Here is a 17234-nt window from a genome sequence, read left to right on the forward strand (position 1 = left end):
CGCAGGGGATGGGATGGATTGACACTTGGCGACACCAGCATGCTTGCGATCATGAATATACGTTTGTATCTGCGGTCCACAAATCCTTTTCACGCCTGGACTACCTGTTCGTCCCACAACCCTGGATAGGCAGGGTGGACTCCACCTCCATACTGCCGAGGGGTCTGTCGGATCACTCCCCGATCGCACTGACGTTGAGCCTCGGTGTGAGGCGACAACCGTTTCGCTGGCGCCTTTCGGTGTGGCATTTGTCGCGCAGCGATTATCAATCGCACATGAGAGAGGCTATAGCGCAATACTGGACGGAGAATGAGGACCCGAGTATAGATGCCATGACTATGTGGGAGGCCCTCAAACCTGTCCTTCGGGGCGTGGACATTGCGTGGTGCGCCGCGAACCGCAGGGCCCGCAGGCTAGAGGTGGAGGAGGCGGCTGCTCGGGTGCAGAGCCAGGAGGCGAGATGCCTGACGGGGGAGAGTGGGGATGCTGTGGACCAGCTGCTGCACTTTCAGCGGTCGTACACCTCGTTATTGTTAGATGAAGCCCGACAGGCCTGGCTCGCTATGCAGAGCAGAATCTATCAGTGGGGGGACAAATCTAGCACAATGTTATATAGGCTATGTCAAGACACTTATCAAGCCCAGCCCCTGCCGGGCCTCCGAGATGTCGCGGGCGACCCTGTTTCGGCCCCTGAAGTCCTGGCTCAGATGTTTGCTCACTATTATGAGACTCAGTATGCCCCCCGGGAATCCCTCCCAGCGGAAGAAATTGACAGATTTCTCGCAGACCTTCCACCCCGGGCGCTCTCGGATGAGGCACGGACCCGACTAGACCTCCCGCTGTCGGCGGAGGAGCTCGGAGAAGCTCTGGGTGGTCTAAACACGGGCAAGGCCCCTGGGCCCAACGGGTTCCCCTGCGAATTCATGAAGTTGTTTCACCTTCAATTGGGGATGCGCTATAGGAAGGCGCTGGAGGCGGCTCGGGATCATGGCAGACTACCAGCGGACTGGCGACACGCCGAGATCGTGGTTTTCTGCAAACCGGGGAGGCCCCGAGACAGTCCGGAATCTTATCGTCCGATCTCATTGCTGAACTTTGAAGCGAAAATACTGGCGAAGGCGTTGGTGAACCGTCTTCTCCCTTACATCACGGACCTGATCCATGCTGATCAGGCGGGCTTCATGCCTCACAGGGCGACGAGACACAATATACGACGCGCTCACCTAGTGGTGGAGGCGGTACGAGCAGCAGGCATTCCCGCGGCCCTCTTGCTGGCGGACATGGACCGGGCCTTCGACTCCTTGAGTTGGACATACCTCCGAGCCCTCCTCCTTCGGCTCAATTTGGGCCCACGCTTCCTGTCATACATTCATTTGTTATACACGGACCTGACGGCAACGGTCAGAATAGCAGGAGCCACCTCCGGTTCTTTCACCATCGGCCGAGGCACCCGGCAGGGATGTCCTCTTTCACCTTACCTGTTCGCCCTGGCTATGGAGCCGCTCGCGGCCTGGGTGAGAATGGATGCCCAATTGCGCGGTGTGGAGTGGGTGGGGGGCCCGTCAGATAGAATCGCACTCTACGCAGACGATGTCCTGCTCTTTCTCACGGACCTCAATAAATCGGGGCCGAGGGTCCTTGAAATAATGCGCATTTTCGGTGAAGTGTCGGGTCTTCGGCTTAATACACAGAAGTCGAAATTGTGGGTCCTAGGTGACAGGGGGACTTTGGGTCCCTGGGCCTCGGCCCTCCAGGAGGCGACGGGAGGCCTCAAGTACCTTGGAGTCTTTCTGACCGATATACAGGGAGTGTCGTGGTCCCGTAACATAGTGCCTGTTTGGGACAGGATCCGTTCGGACATGCGGATGTGGTCCAGGATGCCCCTGAATGTCTATGGCCGCTCGGCCATTTTTAAGATGGTGGCTCTACCCCGAATTTTATATCAACTACAGAATCACCCCTACCCAGTTCCGCAGCAATGGTTTCGACAGGTGAACTCAGCCTTGGGTCGGTTCCTATGGACCGGGGGAGCAATAAGAGTGGCGCTCCGCACCTGCTTCCTGTCGACCTACTGTGGGGGGCTGGCCACGTCAGATGTCCAGTCCTACTATCAGGCATCGCACCTACTTGTCCTCAACGAATGGTGGTACGGTGATCGCAGTGACCCGACCTATGCCCTAGAGAGGTATATGATGGACCCGCACACGCTCCACACTATTTTATACTCGGCAAATATCCGGAAGAGACTCCCAGAGGTCACACAGGTCATCTTCAAAGTGTGGCGCGATGCGCTCCGCCGCATGGGATGGTGGAACAGGCTCACGGGTGAAACTCCATTGTGGCATAATGGAGGGCTGCCCGGATTGGCTGCACTCCGGGGCTTCGAGGGCTGGGATGCTATCGGCATTTCGGCGCTGGGCCACGTTCTGCAGGGCACAGTTCTTAAATCGTTTCAGGCGTTGCAGAATGAATATAATATGCCCCGGTCCCAATTCTTCAGGTACTTACAGCTCCGACACGCCCTGGCCCCCGCAATAGCGGGCATGTCATCCTTGCCGGAGTTTAGTCCCCTAGAGGCAAAAGTCTTTATGGGGGAGTTGGAATCGAAAAAAATCTCAACCATATATCAAACATTAGTCACACACTGTTCCCCCTCTCTTGACAAGTTGCGGGCGGTCTGGGAAAGTGATCTGGGAGGCTTAGAGGAGGAGGACTGGAGGGAAGCCCTGGAGGCCCCTAGGGGAGCAGCGATAACGGTGCGCCTTCGCTTTATCCAATTTAAGTACCTTCACAGGGCATACTACACGAGGGAACGATTGTGGAAGGCGGGGCTGATAGCCTCCCCGGAGTGTTTGAGGTCTGGCAGTGCAGTAGGCTCCTTCCTGCATACAGTATGGGGATGTGTGCGGCTGCAGAGGTTTTGGACCGGAGTGTGGGACTGTTTGGAGGAAGTGCTGGCATGGGAACTCCCTCGCACGCCGCAGCTGGGCCTTCTTCACGTTATGGAACAAGTGGGGGGTAACCTGTATAAACGGCACTTGCTCCTGCTGGGTCTTGCGATAGCCAAACGAGATATAGCCCAAGCCTGGAAGGCCCCCAAGGCCCCACTGGTGGGGGTGTGGAAGCGGGGCATGGACTTTAGCATGGGATTGGACCGCCCGATCTTTGAGGCCAGGGGCTGCCCCAGGAAACACTATAGAATCTGGAAGAAATGGGCTGACTATAGGGGCCTGCCGCTGGACCCCCCGGCGCCACGAACCACTGATATAGACCATATCTGTACTACCCCTAAGTGAACTGACCACACGTTGCTACCATGCTGCTTAGGCTTCTGTTTCTGGACAATGTGAACACCGTGCGGGGTGGGGGGTGGGATCCGGGTGGGGATGTTGGGAGGGGGGAGGTGGACACTGTGGATAGAACTGTTTGACCAATTTTGCTTTTATATGCTCACTGTCTTTCTGCCACTATGGAAGCAGTGTTTTTCTTGTGTTCTATCAACTGCTACAAAACTAATAAAATTTGTTCTGAAAAAAAAAAAAAAATGGAGGAAACCAAGACTTTCACTATTCAGAAGAATACAAGTAAGACACCTTGAATTGCCAAACGGAATGTCTACAGCAAAAAGGAGCACACTTCCATTAAACAAAGTCCTATGTGCAGGTAAGGAGCACATTATATAATAAAGCTGGCATGGCCCCCTCACCAGGAAGCATAACCTAAAACTTATCCAATGCAAAAGCTATCTGTGCACCACTTGAATTCAATGAAAAGTGCACTCCGCTAAAGTAGCGAAAAGGACTGCGTTGGAGAAACCAGAGACCAAAATTACTCCGCAGTGGAAATTCAGACTATTCGCAGAAAACAAGTATAGACTCTGTATGCAAGGTGTCACAATTGACATACGTAATATGCCTCTATAAGAGATACTGCAAGTCAACAGTAATGCATACCACTATACCAAACTGCTTCGAAAGAAGCATGTGAAAAGGTAAACTTCCCAACCGAAAGACACATCACCTGCAAATGACCTCTTGAGCATGAAGCCCATTCTCAGTGGGGAAAAAAGGAAAAACTATACTTTAGGTTTCCTTGTACCATATAAACTGTTAAAGACAGTATGGAAACAATAACATCTGCTCCTCGCAGGAACAAAATCTTGGGTAACCAAAAGAGGGACATGTCAATGTTGTAACAAAGCTACTCCTTTGAAAATAAAAATCCTGTATCACCTATACAACCCAAGAATAGGGGCAAAACTAAAGAACATATAAACAGAGAAAGAGTAATTAAGACTCTGCATAAATTTGCATATCACAGAAGCGTCTCAATGCTGAGTCGGCCTGAGACTCAAAAAAGATGGGCGCCGTCAACGGTCATATCGACCAAAGTCGCCTGTACAGCTTCTGAAAAACCTTAAGTTCTTAACCATGCACAACGTCATAGTCCACTGAAGATGCCATGGACCTACTGAATCAGTAGCATCCATGCCAGATCTAATTGTCAGCTTGGCCAGCTGATGGCCATCTCTAATCAGCTGCTCAACATCAGAACAGAGGTCATCCGGAAGTGATGGCCACTTAGTCTGCAAAGAATCTCACAAAGCATGGGAAAACGCACAAGAACACAAGGCACATTGGTGGACCATAAAGCAGAACTAGCAGAAGAAAAGATGTGTTTGCCACATGCATCCTGATTTCTAGACTCTCTAGTCGATGGAGTCTTAGGTGAAGAATCCATAACCTGTGAGTCTGTAGCAGCCTGAACTACAAGTCTACGAGTGTTAGGATGCCAGAGGAGACAAACTGGGATTCCAGGCATAGGCAGGTACCTGTGAGATACAGCACGGACCACCGAGACCCCTGTATCAGGCTTGGCCCAAGTACCCAACAATATGTCAAAAAGAGCCTCACTGTAGGAAGAACAGGCTCTTCCCTGCTAAAGGCCATCAATCAGAGGGTTGGTGGACTTCTCCAATGTAGGTAATGACAAGTCCAAAACTGCAGCCACTCTCCTCAACACATCTGCGAAGGAGGAGCCTGCCTCAGTAGCGAGACTAGGAGGTGAAAGTATTCTAGAGGCTGGGGAAAACTCCAGCCCGCTAGGCTCACCAAGTGCAGATAGCCAACTCTCCTCCACTTGTGATTGAAAAGTCACAGTAATTGGTTGAAAATGCCTAGACTCTCTTGTATCACCTGCCACACGGTGACTCCCACAAGTCTCATCCTGAGAAGGAAGTGAAAATGCAACATTCCCCTCAGTTTGCTCTAACAACTCCGCACCCGAATCTGAGAAGACAATGTTTCGATGTCAATCTGAGAAGTGACTTCGATTGATGCCGCTGACTTCAATGGGAGAGTCAGCTGATCAAGAACGGATGCCAAGGTGGAGTACCCGAAGGGTTGTGCACCGGTGCCGAAGTGGAGTCAGCCGATGTCGACTGGCACAGAACCAACAACTCAGATAGCCCAACCAACACTGAGAGTGAACCTACTGGCATGGCTCCACTCACCTCCTTGGAGCTCGGGGGTGCTCCAGAGGAAGATGGGGGCCCGAAGATGAGATAGAGAGAGTTATAATTCTCCTCACCTGAGCCATCGATGCTCCAGCTCCTCGAAAGATTGGCAGACGCTGGCTGGAGTCGTAAACAGCACCCTCAACCAGCGAACAGGAGGAGCCGTGGGAGACTGAAAATCTTGTGGCGAAGTCGGTGGTGCAGCGACTTCAAACACCTGCACTTACCTTTAGACGTCCCTGCCTAAGATCGGCTCCAGATCCTGGAACGGCCCTGTGAACGGAACTACGTATGAGAAGATGACAGAGGCTGCGAAGTCTCCGAGGACCGCAACAGACGCGCTGCCAGTAACTTCATGTGGCGTCCCTGGAGCAGCTTTGGTTTCAGCCTCTGGCAGGAGCCACAGTCCTTGGAGTATTGGTGTTCACCCAAACACCACATACAAAAGGAAAGCAGGTATGTTGCCGACATTTGTCGAGAACAGGCTTAAAGCCTGAAGACATAGAAAAAGGCAGACTGTTCCCAGCCGACAAAAACTATCGAAGAAGTCCAGAAAAAACGGCCTGAAGAGCCGCTTCTCCAGATTCGCGCTGCATGGAAAGGAAGAAACTGACATCCGTGCGCCAGCGGAGACCTGTATGACTCCACTGACGTCTCAACGGGAGTCAACGTCATCAAGGAGTTGTAAGGCGCCATCCCCGACGCACAGAGGGACTGCTGAAAAATTTCCGGATCCAGTCTGATGCCTAGGGAGAATTCAAAAGTTAAGGAATCTGTGGCTAGATGTCTCTATCAGTTATCGGCAGTATCTGTCAGACCTTTCCGCAGTATCCTAATTTGGTCAAAACGTCTCTAATAAGGAAAAAGACCTGCAAGGGGGCCAATCCAAACAGGCCACAGCTGCTAATAATCTAAATATGAAAGAGGATATATAGTATAGCGTAGTAAGTGACATACCGCTTGCTCGTTCAGCCTGTTGCAAATATTGAATAGCTATTCAAGGTTTCTTTTACTGCATACTGAATTTCTGGCAGCTTGCTTCAACCTTTTAGAAAAAATCTTTAGGCAGATGTAAAGGAATAGATCTAAGCAAGTAAAGATAGCTAGGCAAAATAATCACTTTTATGACATTACATCTACCAATTAATTACTAAATAAATCTAACCCATTTCTTCCAGATTGCCACAGATTTACCAAATGGAGCATTGTAGTTAGGACTAATGGTCTTTTACATGCTTCATTAGAGCTGAACTCCTAAATAAGTTGCTGGCTTGACAAGCCGAGGATCGAATGGAGCCGGAAGACTAGCAGGGATTTCAGTCTTATTAGAATTAAGCTTATAGCCAGAAACCTGTCTAAATTGTGCAACTGAGAATTTGATGTCCTTTAGAGAGTTAATCGGAGATTAAGAAAATATGGCATTATTGTTGTCATATGCAAATACTCTTACTTCCAACTTCAGTAAAAAGAGTGAAGGGAAGGTAGCGCGAGAATTTTAGCCTTGTATATATGGCTCTAAATAAAGGGCAAATAACTAAGGTGATAATGGGCAGCCTTGTCTTATACTGCAACAGATAGCAAAAGTACCTAAACATCTCCAATACAGACTATTTGAATTGACAACGATTAATATAGAGCGCTGGTGTGATTTAAAGCGAGGTCATAACTGACAAAAGAAAGCACCAGGAGGCCCTGTTGAATGTCTTTTGCGCATCAAACAGGATCAAAATCTTGCCAATCTTACTCTTAACCTCAAGAGCCAAGATTGTAAAACTGATATGAGACATAGTATCCCTTTGTGGAATAAAGGTGTGTTGCATGGGATCAATCAGTGACATTATAAGAGTGGTGAGATGAGTAGCCAAGATGCGCCTATAGATTTTAGAATTTGCATAAATGAGGGAAAATGGCCGATATGAGCCACCGTTTTTTCAAAAACACAGCTATAGGTGTTTAACCCCATGAGATGGGTTACGCCTCACAGAAAACTGAAGAATGAAAAAAATCGAGCAATATCGGATTCAGAATTCCCCCCAAAAAACTTGTAAAAGTGCAGCAGGATTGATCAGGGCTAGCCCCTTTGCCAAAGGCGAGCTGCAAGATAGCCTTCTCTATCTCGCCCTGCTTGATCCGCAAATCCAGGACACTGCGCTATCAGTCAGACTATGAAGTTGAACAGCATCTAAGTAGCCATTTATTTCATCTTAGGGGGCTGTGCAGTTTTCCATGTACAAATTAGAAAAGTACTGCTGAAACACTGCTATTTTAACCCTGTCTGCAACATTCCTAATATTCCTAATTAAATTTCTATTTTTTTTCTGTCCTTAACTTAAAATACCAGAATACATCCCATTTCTTCGCTGTTTTCCAAATGCAGGCTCTAATAGGCCTTTATCTTATGACAGGCCATCTACCATATCCTTTTTGGAGCAATGTTTGCATTGTGATTAGCTGATCCGAGTCGAAAGAAGCCTGGTAGGGCACAAGCTGACTGCTAATACTTGAAGAGTGCTTCAGCTCAAGCTGAAGAAGTCTAGATCGTAGGCACGCCTCTGTCTCTCTATCTGCCTTCCCCGAATGAATAGTAAAGCTCAGCGTCTGACCCCACAAAAAGCTTTAAGAGTGTCTCAATCAATATCCTCCATTAATCTAATGTAAGATTTATCTCATATCTTAAGATAATACGTCCAGCGGGGACAGAGCAGCAAGTGCTTGAAAAAAGTTGAGTCTGATGTGCAAAGAGAAAGCATTATGGTCTGAAATTATTCTAGGATTAAGATTTATGTCTAGATAAGAATAACTAACAAAAACATATCTATCCTGGAGTAAGACTAATGGGATGCACAGAAAAACAAAGATGCATTTGTATGGGTGGCATAATCTCCATATATCAACTAGGGCGTATGATTTGATTACTTGTTTAAGAGCTAATCTTGCTTTCTTCACACGTAATTTAACAGCCACAGCCAATGCTTTAAAATCAAGACCAGGCTGAATAGTCAAAATGAAACACAGCAAAATTGGTTTTGAACAGTAATGTAATTCCATGAGTAAAATATTAAATATTGCTGGGACATGTATATGCCCAAGGCGTAGACCGTACAGATTGTAAATATGATCACATCCTTTTAAATATTAGCAATAAGCCAGCTGCCGGAGTTACCATTCTTTACCTAAGTCACGGCCTGGTCAACCCCCCATAAAAGCAGTGCGAGACCACCTTGTGGAGTATTATAACAAGATGCTGCTAAAATCTTATAACCAAGGGCTTAAAGTTTATAGGATTCTGGCAAAGTGAGATGTATCTCCTGAAGATAGAGAATTTGTGTTGTAACTAGTGCTTTTCCCCTTGCCTGCACCTCTACTCTTCTCTTGGTTTGTTCCTTCCCTCTTTCCTTTCCTTCTTTCCCCCTCCTCCTCTCCTCCCAGTAGTACATTCCATTCTAGTAGAACGTTGGTGTGAAGCTTACCTTAGAATGTTGGTGACTTCACTTGTCAGCTGGTGAGTGAGGATCTATACTGAATAAACGTCCTTCTTATCTTCAAAGTGTGTGGGGGCGTTTTCTTAACAATTTGTGCACTGAGCATGCCAAGTTCTATATTTAACTTTATTTGGACCTCTCAACCCATTGACCTTCTGGTATGCATATGTAAATCCTGGTTTCCCCCTCGCACAGAGTTAGACTAAAACATACTGCCCGTATAGCTTGTGCATTGTACGCTTAGGATGCAAAAACGATTGGACTCTTTGAGACTTTTCCATTTTAGGCTTTTTTCCTCTCTGCAGCACCTGACACACCACCCTGACAACCCAAACAAACTCCTTGTACAGACACCCTCCTGCCCACCCACAAATTCCTCTGCTCTCCTCCATCCCCCTTCCGACCCCGGCTGAATCCATTCCTGTCCTAATTTCAGGATCCCCTAAATAAAGGCCAGTCCTCATAAGCCAGCTCATGATCAGATCAGACAAACACTGTCTGCCAACGGTGCCAAGGGCTCAGAAAGTACCTGAATCCAAACAACTAGCAAAAATGGCAAAACTAGAACACTACTAGCAGAAAGGAAAAAAAGAAGAGAGAAATGGAGGAGCAGAAGACAAAACACAAATTTAAGCAAAAAACGAATTACGATTGTATAACCTCAGGTAAGCAGAAATAAGACCCAGATTCCAGAGCCTATCTGAAAAAAACAAATGAATGAATTAGATACGACAGGTTACAATGCACAAAGGGCAGCCGACTAAATATGACGCTGTTTTATCAGTGTCCCATTGGTTCAAGAGATCTTGTGCCTTGTCGGGTTCCTGTCAAAATACTGTCTTACACTTGATGACAAATCCTTAAATTAGCAGGCCAGAGCAAAGAACATGATACTCCAATTTTTTTAAATGATGGTATCATCTCGAGCAGTCGCAATCGGCACTCCAATGTCTCCAAGCATAAGTCAGAGCTGACCAAAAACCTCTACTCCACATAATCTGGTAGGACCCCGTCGGCATGCAAGCAGATACATCTGTTGCAGAAAAATATAGTTACTACATAGATCAGGATGGTGTGGGGATACTGTGAAGCCGTACCCTTAGTCAGCTTGCAAAAAGGAAATCTATGGGCTCACTGTAGTTGACAAACCACATCCAAGTCACTCAGTTGGGGGAATGACTGTTTAAATAGATGAACAACATAAGCTCTTGCATGGTCCCCCTCATTTCCCTCTGGAACGCCCAGCACCTGATTCTTATTTTGCATGCACTTCTCCCTGTCTTTCATCTTGTAGGACATATTCCTAATCCTGACTTCATGTTGAGCTACTTGGTTTTGAGTTACACGAACCTGAAGACTAGAAGATTGTGTCTCAGTATCTCTCAGCTAGCTGAGAAGAATATATATATATATATTCATCGACATTTTACATATAACAACCTGAATCTTATAATACTACGAAGTTTTCAAAGCTAGGGGAGTCCTTGTATTCCTCTTTATGTAATTCAAGCAGGTCATAGAGGGTTGATAGATATGAAGAAGTTATATCCCCAACATTTATGTGAGCTCCAGCATTGCTCTGAGAATAAAAAATGCCACATTTTGCCAAGGTGGCATGGAGAGAGGTGGGGGGGTTATATGGGGGTATCTGTTGATTACATTCCACGTTGCCCTGGGTGAGCAGTGTCGGTATGGCAGGACCCAGAGTGTTAGTAGGGGTTAATTCAATGCCTGCTGCGTCCTAGAGTAGCTCATCTTCATCCTTGGGTCCTCTTGCACTGGATCTTCCTGTCATTTGAACGTTAATCTGAACGAGGGGTGAGGAATTCCTCTTAGCCTTTGCCTCTTGCTTAGAATTGTCGCACAAGTGCTTAGGTGGGTCCTGCCAGCCTTTACTCCAAACTTACCCGTCAAGGCTTCACTTCCAGACTCAGGATCCAACTCTGACCCGAGTTAGATATGTACCGCCACCGTCTTTGAATAGGTCAAAGAGAAGAAAGCCTCTCCAGATTCTCTTGTGTCTCATGAGAGTAGACTCCTGCCAATAACGTTTTCCAAAGACAGATGGACAATCCCCACATGGGCTGGAGGAGTGTCTTTGGACTATTCTGCACATGAATTAAAAGAGCATGGCATGCCAGAAATGACAGGATTGCTGTCCGAGCAGGTTACTATAACCGCAGTGACTTTGGCAAGTTGGTGATTGGAAGGAGAGGGTCTGGGAAATGTATTTTATCCAGACTCAGGATTTTGTGATGAGACACCGCACCCACACATCCTTCCCCACCAGTGCCTTGCAAGACTCAATACCCTTTTTAATGATGAAAACAAATCAGTAATTTTTTTCTGTGCAGGTAGCATAGCAGAATTAGTACGCTCAGTGTGATTTACAAGCAACACTGGTAAAGAAGTCGCTAGAGTCTGTATCTGAGTCGGACTGACATCAGCTCCTGCTCTGGACTCCGATGGCAATAGACCCTCCAACTCAGCAGGCTCCAAAGCACTCTTTCCTATTGTTGCAGCAGAGTCTGTTGAGACATTGGAGCTTTCTGTAAGCAGATCCAACTGCTCAGGCTGTTTGGGCTCTTTCGGATCCCGTCTCGCTTTGGGTATTCTATCAAAAGCTGCCTCCAGGGTGGCAACCATGGTGGACCAACGTCTCTCCCCTAGGCACAGCTGCCAGACATCAAGCATGGGCGCACCACAGAACAACCTCCCCTGAAATCATAGGAGGATGCTAGACCAGAAAACAGAGGAAACCTGCGCTATGGGAGGACCCAGAGAGCAGGAGTAAGGCTGGGAGCAGAAAGCCATGACGTGCTGAGTGAATGCCTGATAAAGCCACTCAACAGTCAGGAATTCCCAAGTAAGAAGCATATTTTCTAAATTTGCCTCCACTAATTGGACAGAAAGGCCACTGGATGCTGTCATCGGCCCCAAGCAGTGCAAAGACAGCTGCCCACTGCCATGGCACCTTTGCGTTCAACAGCAAAAATAAACAGGAATTTAAGGGACTTGGCACAGGAAGGGGCGGTAAAAGCTACATATACAGGCCAGTGAACTTGAGCAGGTATAGCCAAGAGTGAGCTGGGAAGATGAGTTTGAAGAAAGAGGGGAAGCTAACTCCACTATCTAGAAGAGACTGCAGGCGGTAGAGTTTCAGGAAATTGAAAAGTCCCTTTCCACAGCCACCTTCTGAACAGATGGCTCAAAATGTCTGACAGATGAAGCACAGAAATTAAAAGCCGGTCTGCTTCTACCTAAAGGGTACTCCGAAAACAAATGCATGATAAATACTCTTTAGAAAGAGCAGGCTTGTAGAAAACGAAACAATTATATTGGAAATGTATATATATTTATCGGTACGAGCATATTTAACAATAAAATCACATTAATCCACTACTTCTCCTGCAAAGATGTAAAACATTGCAGGGCTTGATGACTGATGAGTAAAGCGTGCGAGGCCAGTGCTTAATTTGAGCAGGTGCTTTCAGGTGCTCAGCACCAACACTTCTTTTACAGGGCCGGGGCTACAATTTCTGACCCTGCAGGTGGTGGTCTCAATATTAGTTGTTCAAATTCAAAATAAAAAGAATAACATACATTGCAAGGTGACTGGCTGGTAAATGTTTATAGACAGGCCAGCATAGGCCTGTCCAGGCAGGCGTGATTGTGTATCACTACGTTAGTGATGATGTCATCATGCTGATCACACATCCAAGAAGTCATCGACAAACTATGTCTTGCATTCTATTCCCTGAGTCTGCTGCACCCTGCCAATGCCTGATCCGAAGCCTCCCAATGGATAATTGTAGCTGGGAGCTGGCTCATGACGGAGTTGAGGCAAGGAAGCTGCGAGAGCGCATTTGGAATATGGGAGTGAGGGCTCTTGAGGAAGAATAAACAAAGGTTAGTGTGGACTTTTCACTTGCTGTGTAGCCAGAGTAGCATATCCTGCAGCCCTGCATTGCTGCTATCCTTAACGTGCTCAATGCGGCTGTGGCCCAACACAACTTTTGTGCACCATGTCGTCACCTATAGAATCTGTGCGCTGCACCCCAGCATGGTAATTGCTGAGCGTGCGTGAGTCCAGTAAGCACCACAGCCATACTTGCCGGCATTGGCAACATTACGGCTGGAAACAATGCCTGTGCTGTAGCAGGCAGGGTCACAGCAAGCTGAGCAGTGGATGCCGATGCCGTCGCCATCCCTGGACCTACTAATTACAGGCAGCACTAGCAGTGACATCAACCGCTATGCTCGAACAGCTACCTGTTCTGAAAATAACCCAGTTATACTGCACTGATTAATATATGCAAAAAAAGCATTTTCATTTGGTGTACATTTTGTTTTTGCACTCGGTGTAGGTAAGAAAGTAAAACACATGTCATCTTCTTCTTTAGGAAAGACAACAGAAAAACGCAGAGTTCAAAATAGCAGAGACATGTACAGGCTGATGACAGGGGTCACAGGCAGCAACAGTGTTATAGATGAGAGAGAGAGCAGGAGTAAAGAGGAGAAAGAAACAACAGGAGAGGAGAGAGATAAGACGGCGCTAAGTAAAAGAAAAGGAGAGCAAATCAGATACAAAGAGAAAGCAGCCATTATGTGAAGAGAGCATTAAGAAGAGAGAAGATAGAATGAAAGGAGGTAGAGGACAGGACAGAGGAAAAAAAGCAGACACATGATAAAACAGAGACACAGCTAATCATTGCTAGAAGAGTGATAGTAAAGAGCCAAGATCGAGGAGAGAGAGAGCAGAGCATAGATAAAAGTGAAGAGGAAAAAGGGCAGCGCTAGAATGAATAGAGGGCTAATCAGAAATACAGGGAATAAGGTAACACACCAGGTTTGACAAAGATGATAGAAAACAATTAGAGAGGTGAGAGGATACACTCTTAGAGCAAAGACTTAGGGGACAGACAACAGATCAAGGTTAGAAGATAGACGCTGAGGCAGTGAGAGTGTTGAAAGTGGGGCTTACCGGAGGAAGAAGTAAGCTGTGGCCTCCTTGGCAAAATTTTCAGCACCTGCACTTCTTTTTTTTTTACAAATTAAGCACTGTGCGAGGCACATGAAAAAGGAGACTCTATTTTGCCCTTTGATGTTAACTTAGGTTTCAGGTCCAGCAACTTGACCCTTCCTCATTACAAACCATAAAAGAAACAAACTGTCTATGCGAGGAAGCATAAATACAAAACTGGAAGAGGTAACACTAACAAATGTGTTCCACAGAGAAGCCGATCTTCACCAGGATCACAGGTGAAAGAGCAAGATTGATGCAAAGAGCTAGTAGTTGAGTATGGAATCACACTGAGGGCCATAGATGTCACTGAATCTGAGTGAAAAGCGTTTGCACTCAGAATGTGTCAGACACATTTGTGACAAGCCTCACTATCTAAAACATTTAAAGCCTGATTACAAGTATAGGTGCCATTTATTGCACCTGATACATAACGATACCACAAGGTTGTTTATTTATCGGGTTTCTGGGCGATAACATGCAGATTTTGGTGTTTAACGCATAAAATCCACATGGTACGGTAAATACTGTTCAAATTTCCTAATTACATTTCAACAGGTTTGACCTGCAGAAAATTAAAGAAAGGGTGAGGTATTTAACGCGTCAATTATTGGTTATGTTAAATAATTTCGACCCATAACAGGGGTTACACAGGGGTCAAATACAATGACCATCTTAATCAGCCCATAAGTGTTTTAAGTCAAATATCAAGGACATCAGTGAAAATACGACCAATCGGCTCAGGAGAATTTTATTTACAAAATAGCAAAACGTTCTTTTGCGGTACACTGACAGACAAACCTATAAAGATAACAGTGATCTAAAGTTTATAAAAAGGCACACGTCCCAAAACATTGCTAGAAAGACAATCTGGATTTCAGGGGGACTTCCTGGATTGTCTCTAAGAAAAAAGTGAGAGTGTGAGTACGTGTGAGAGAGAGAAAGAGTCAGATAGTGTGTGAGAGAGAAAGTGTGTTTAAAAAAAATATATATACACTTTTCTGAAAGTCCTACGACGATGACACCACCATGTAGTTTACTGGTTAGTATGAATAGATTATGTAGGAAAAAACATTTGTAAAACAACGTTATATAAATCACCAATCAAGAAAAGAAGGGCATATTTTCTTTATTGTGTTTTGGATTAAAATGTAATTTACCAAGTAAGGCAAACAAAGACCACACTGCCATCATGCACAAAATGTATTCCAACAACACTAAAAAGAACCTCTAATGCTCACTGACGCTTTACTTAACAGTCCAGATGTGTATCCTACATTTGAAGAAGCCAGCTTCTCTGGCCCCGGACGAAGCAAAATTACAACTAGCAAAACGAATACAATTTATTTAAGATCATACCTCTTTCCTCTGAAACTTCTCTCTATACTTGTAAGTGAAATTTCCCCTTCCTGTGGTTCGGAAACGTTGGTACTTGGCTTGAATGTACATGCCCGTCTGCACCAAGCCTGATCTGTAGTGTGGCTGAAATCGGCTTTCAGTAAAAACGCGCTGTAAAGATAATAAGGGAATAAAAACCAATTTAAATTTAATGAAAAACTGTGTTATCAGAGTAGCAAAGGTATTTTCTTCCATAATACCGTGACAGTAGCTTGCAGAAAGCTCAGCACTTTCACTGTTAATCTCCTATCCCCTTAAAATCGAGCGTCAATTTTAACTTCACTCCGATTAATAATGGAAGCCAACGCCTACCACGTAAATCCCACTAAGTATCATAACACATTGAACAACAAATACTGATCAAGCATTGCTTACTGCCTTTTGGCCAGTTTTATATGGGATGAAGTGCCCCCTGCAGCACATTATAAGGAAATTGCAAGTCACCGAGGAGTTCCATGTCCATAATTAGGAAGAGGCCAAAGGTGACTTGCAATATCCTTAATCATGTACTGTAAAGCATACTTCATCCCATACAATGCGTGGCCATACTAGTGGCCATACTCTTAACCACAAAACACTTAATTCCTTGGCGCATAGCTCTTTCATATGAAAGAGAGAACATGTTTGCAAATATGATGAATACAAATAGAATAGCTATTGTAAAATTGAACACATCAAAAAAGCTGTTAGATATATGTTGCAAAAATGTATTAGAATCAGTTTAATACAAGCCAGAAAACCTGCAGTAGCTCAGAATGTGTAGAAACATGCAGCAATATTTTAACTTTTTACAATTACCTAAGGACAGCAACAAATAAACATGTTGCCATAAATATCTCCTTTCTGCTTGTGAATGTAAACTAGAACAAGCATTGGCAAATGCATTATGTTTCGCCTATGGGATTATTAAATTAAGAGGTGTGGGAGCAGTGTAGGAGTGCAGGGAGAATGGTGTGAGTGCTTTCTGTGCTGGGTGAGTGGGGCATGATTGAATATTGATAAGTGTTCTTAATGCTTCTAAAATCCCTGAACAGTGGGCTAAATTCAGCAAAATAAAATAATTGTACACTTGTGTCATAATTTTGTTAGGAAAACCACTACTCTTGGGTGATTAGCTATGCTCTATAAATTCAAGTTGACTGATTGATCGAGAGGGGAAACCGAACATAGAGTAAGACAAATTTTTATGTATCTCAGTGCAGCATTTTTCAACAGGCTGTTAGAAATGGCGGTCTCTAGTTGGCAGAGGTAGGTACCTTTGTCCAAGTAGAAACCCTTCTTCCTAGTCAGGATAAGGGAGTTAAACTCCTAAAATAACCCCTGCTCACCCCCTTGGTAGCTTGGCACGAGCAGTCAGGCTTATCTTAGAGACAGTGTGTAAAGCATTTGCACATAACCAACAGTAATACAGCGTAAGCACTACAAAAGGACACCACACAAGTGTATAAAAATATCCAATATTTTTATATACTTAAGACAAGACCAAAAACGATAAAAATCCACAATACAGTATTAAGAAATCTTCAGTTATCACAATAACCTTGTAAAACAGATCCTTGAAGTCGATAGCTCCCTCTGGGGCTATCACAGCGTCGTGAACCAACAGTTCTGGCAAACTGCGGCATCGCGGGCCAATTACGATGTCGGGAGAACCCGCAAAACAGTACCTTTAGAAATGCAGGGCGGTGACCTCTCTTTGAGCTTCCGAAAGCATGGCATCCGCAGGCGTTGGTTCCGGAGGTCGGTGCAGGAGTCGTCGGGCCCTTGAAGTCACTCGTGTTGAAGATCGAACTCTTCGTGGTTGAAATCAGAAGCT

At 45.6% G+C, this 17234-nt stretch overlaps 1 protein-coding gene across 3 annotated transcripts in view; it reads right to left on the reverse strand.

Moving 5' to 3' along the window:
- The window catches only part of BCLAF3 (BCLAF1 and THRAP3 family member 3), a 525957-nt gene that overhangs the window by 52791 nt on the left and 455932 nt on the right, over window positions 1-17234 (reverse strand). For all 3 annotated transcript variants that reach the window (XM_078657893.1, XM_078657894.1, XM_078657895.1), the window contains one exon: window positions 15380-15529. In XM_078657893.1, coding sequence (XP_078514019.1) covers window positions 15380-15529 — 150 coding nt within the window. The remainder of the gene's footprint in view (window positions 1-15379; window positions 15530-17234) is intronic.

The sequence above is a fragment of the Lissotriton helveticus genome, chromosome 8 (genome assembly GCF_964261635.1).
Source record: "Lissotriton helveticus chromosome 8, aLisHel1.1, whole genome shotgun sequence".
Lineage (NCBI taxonomy): Eukaryota > Metazoa > Chordata > Amphibia > Caudata > Salamandridae > Lissotriton > Lissotriton helveticus.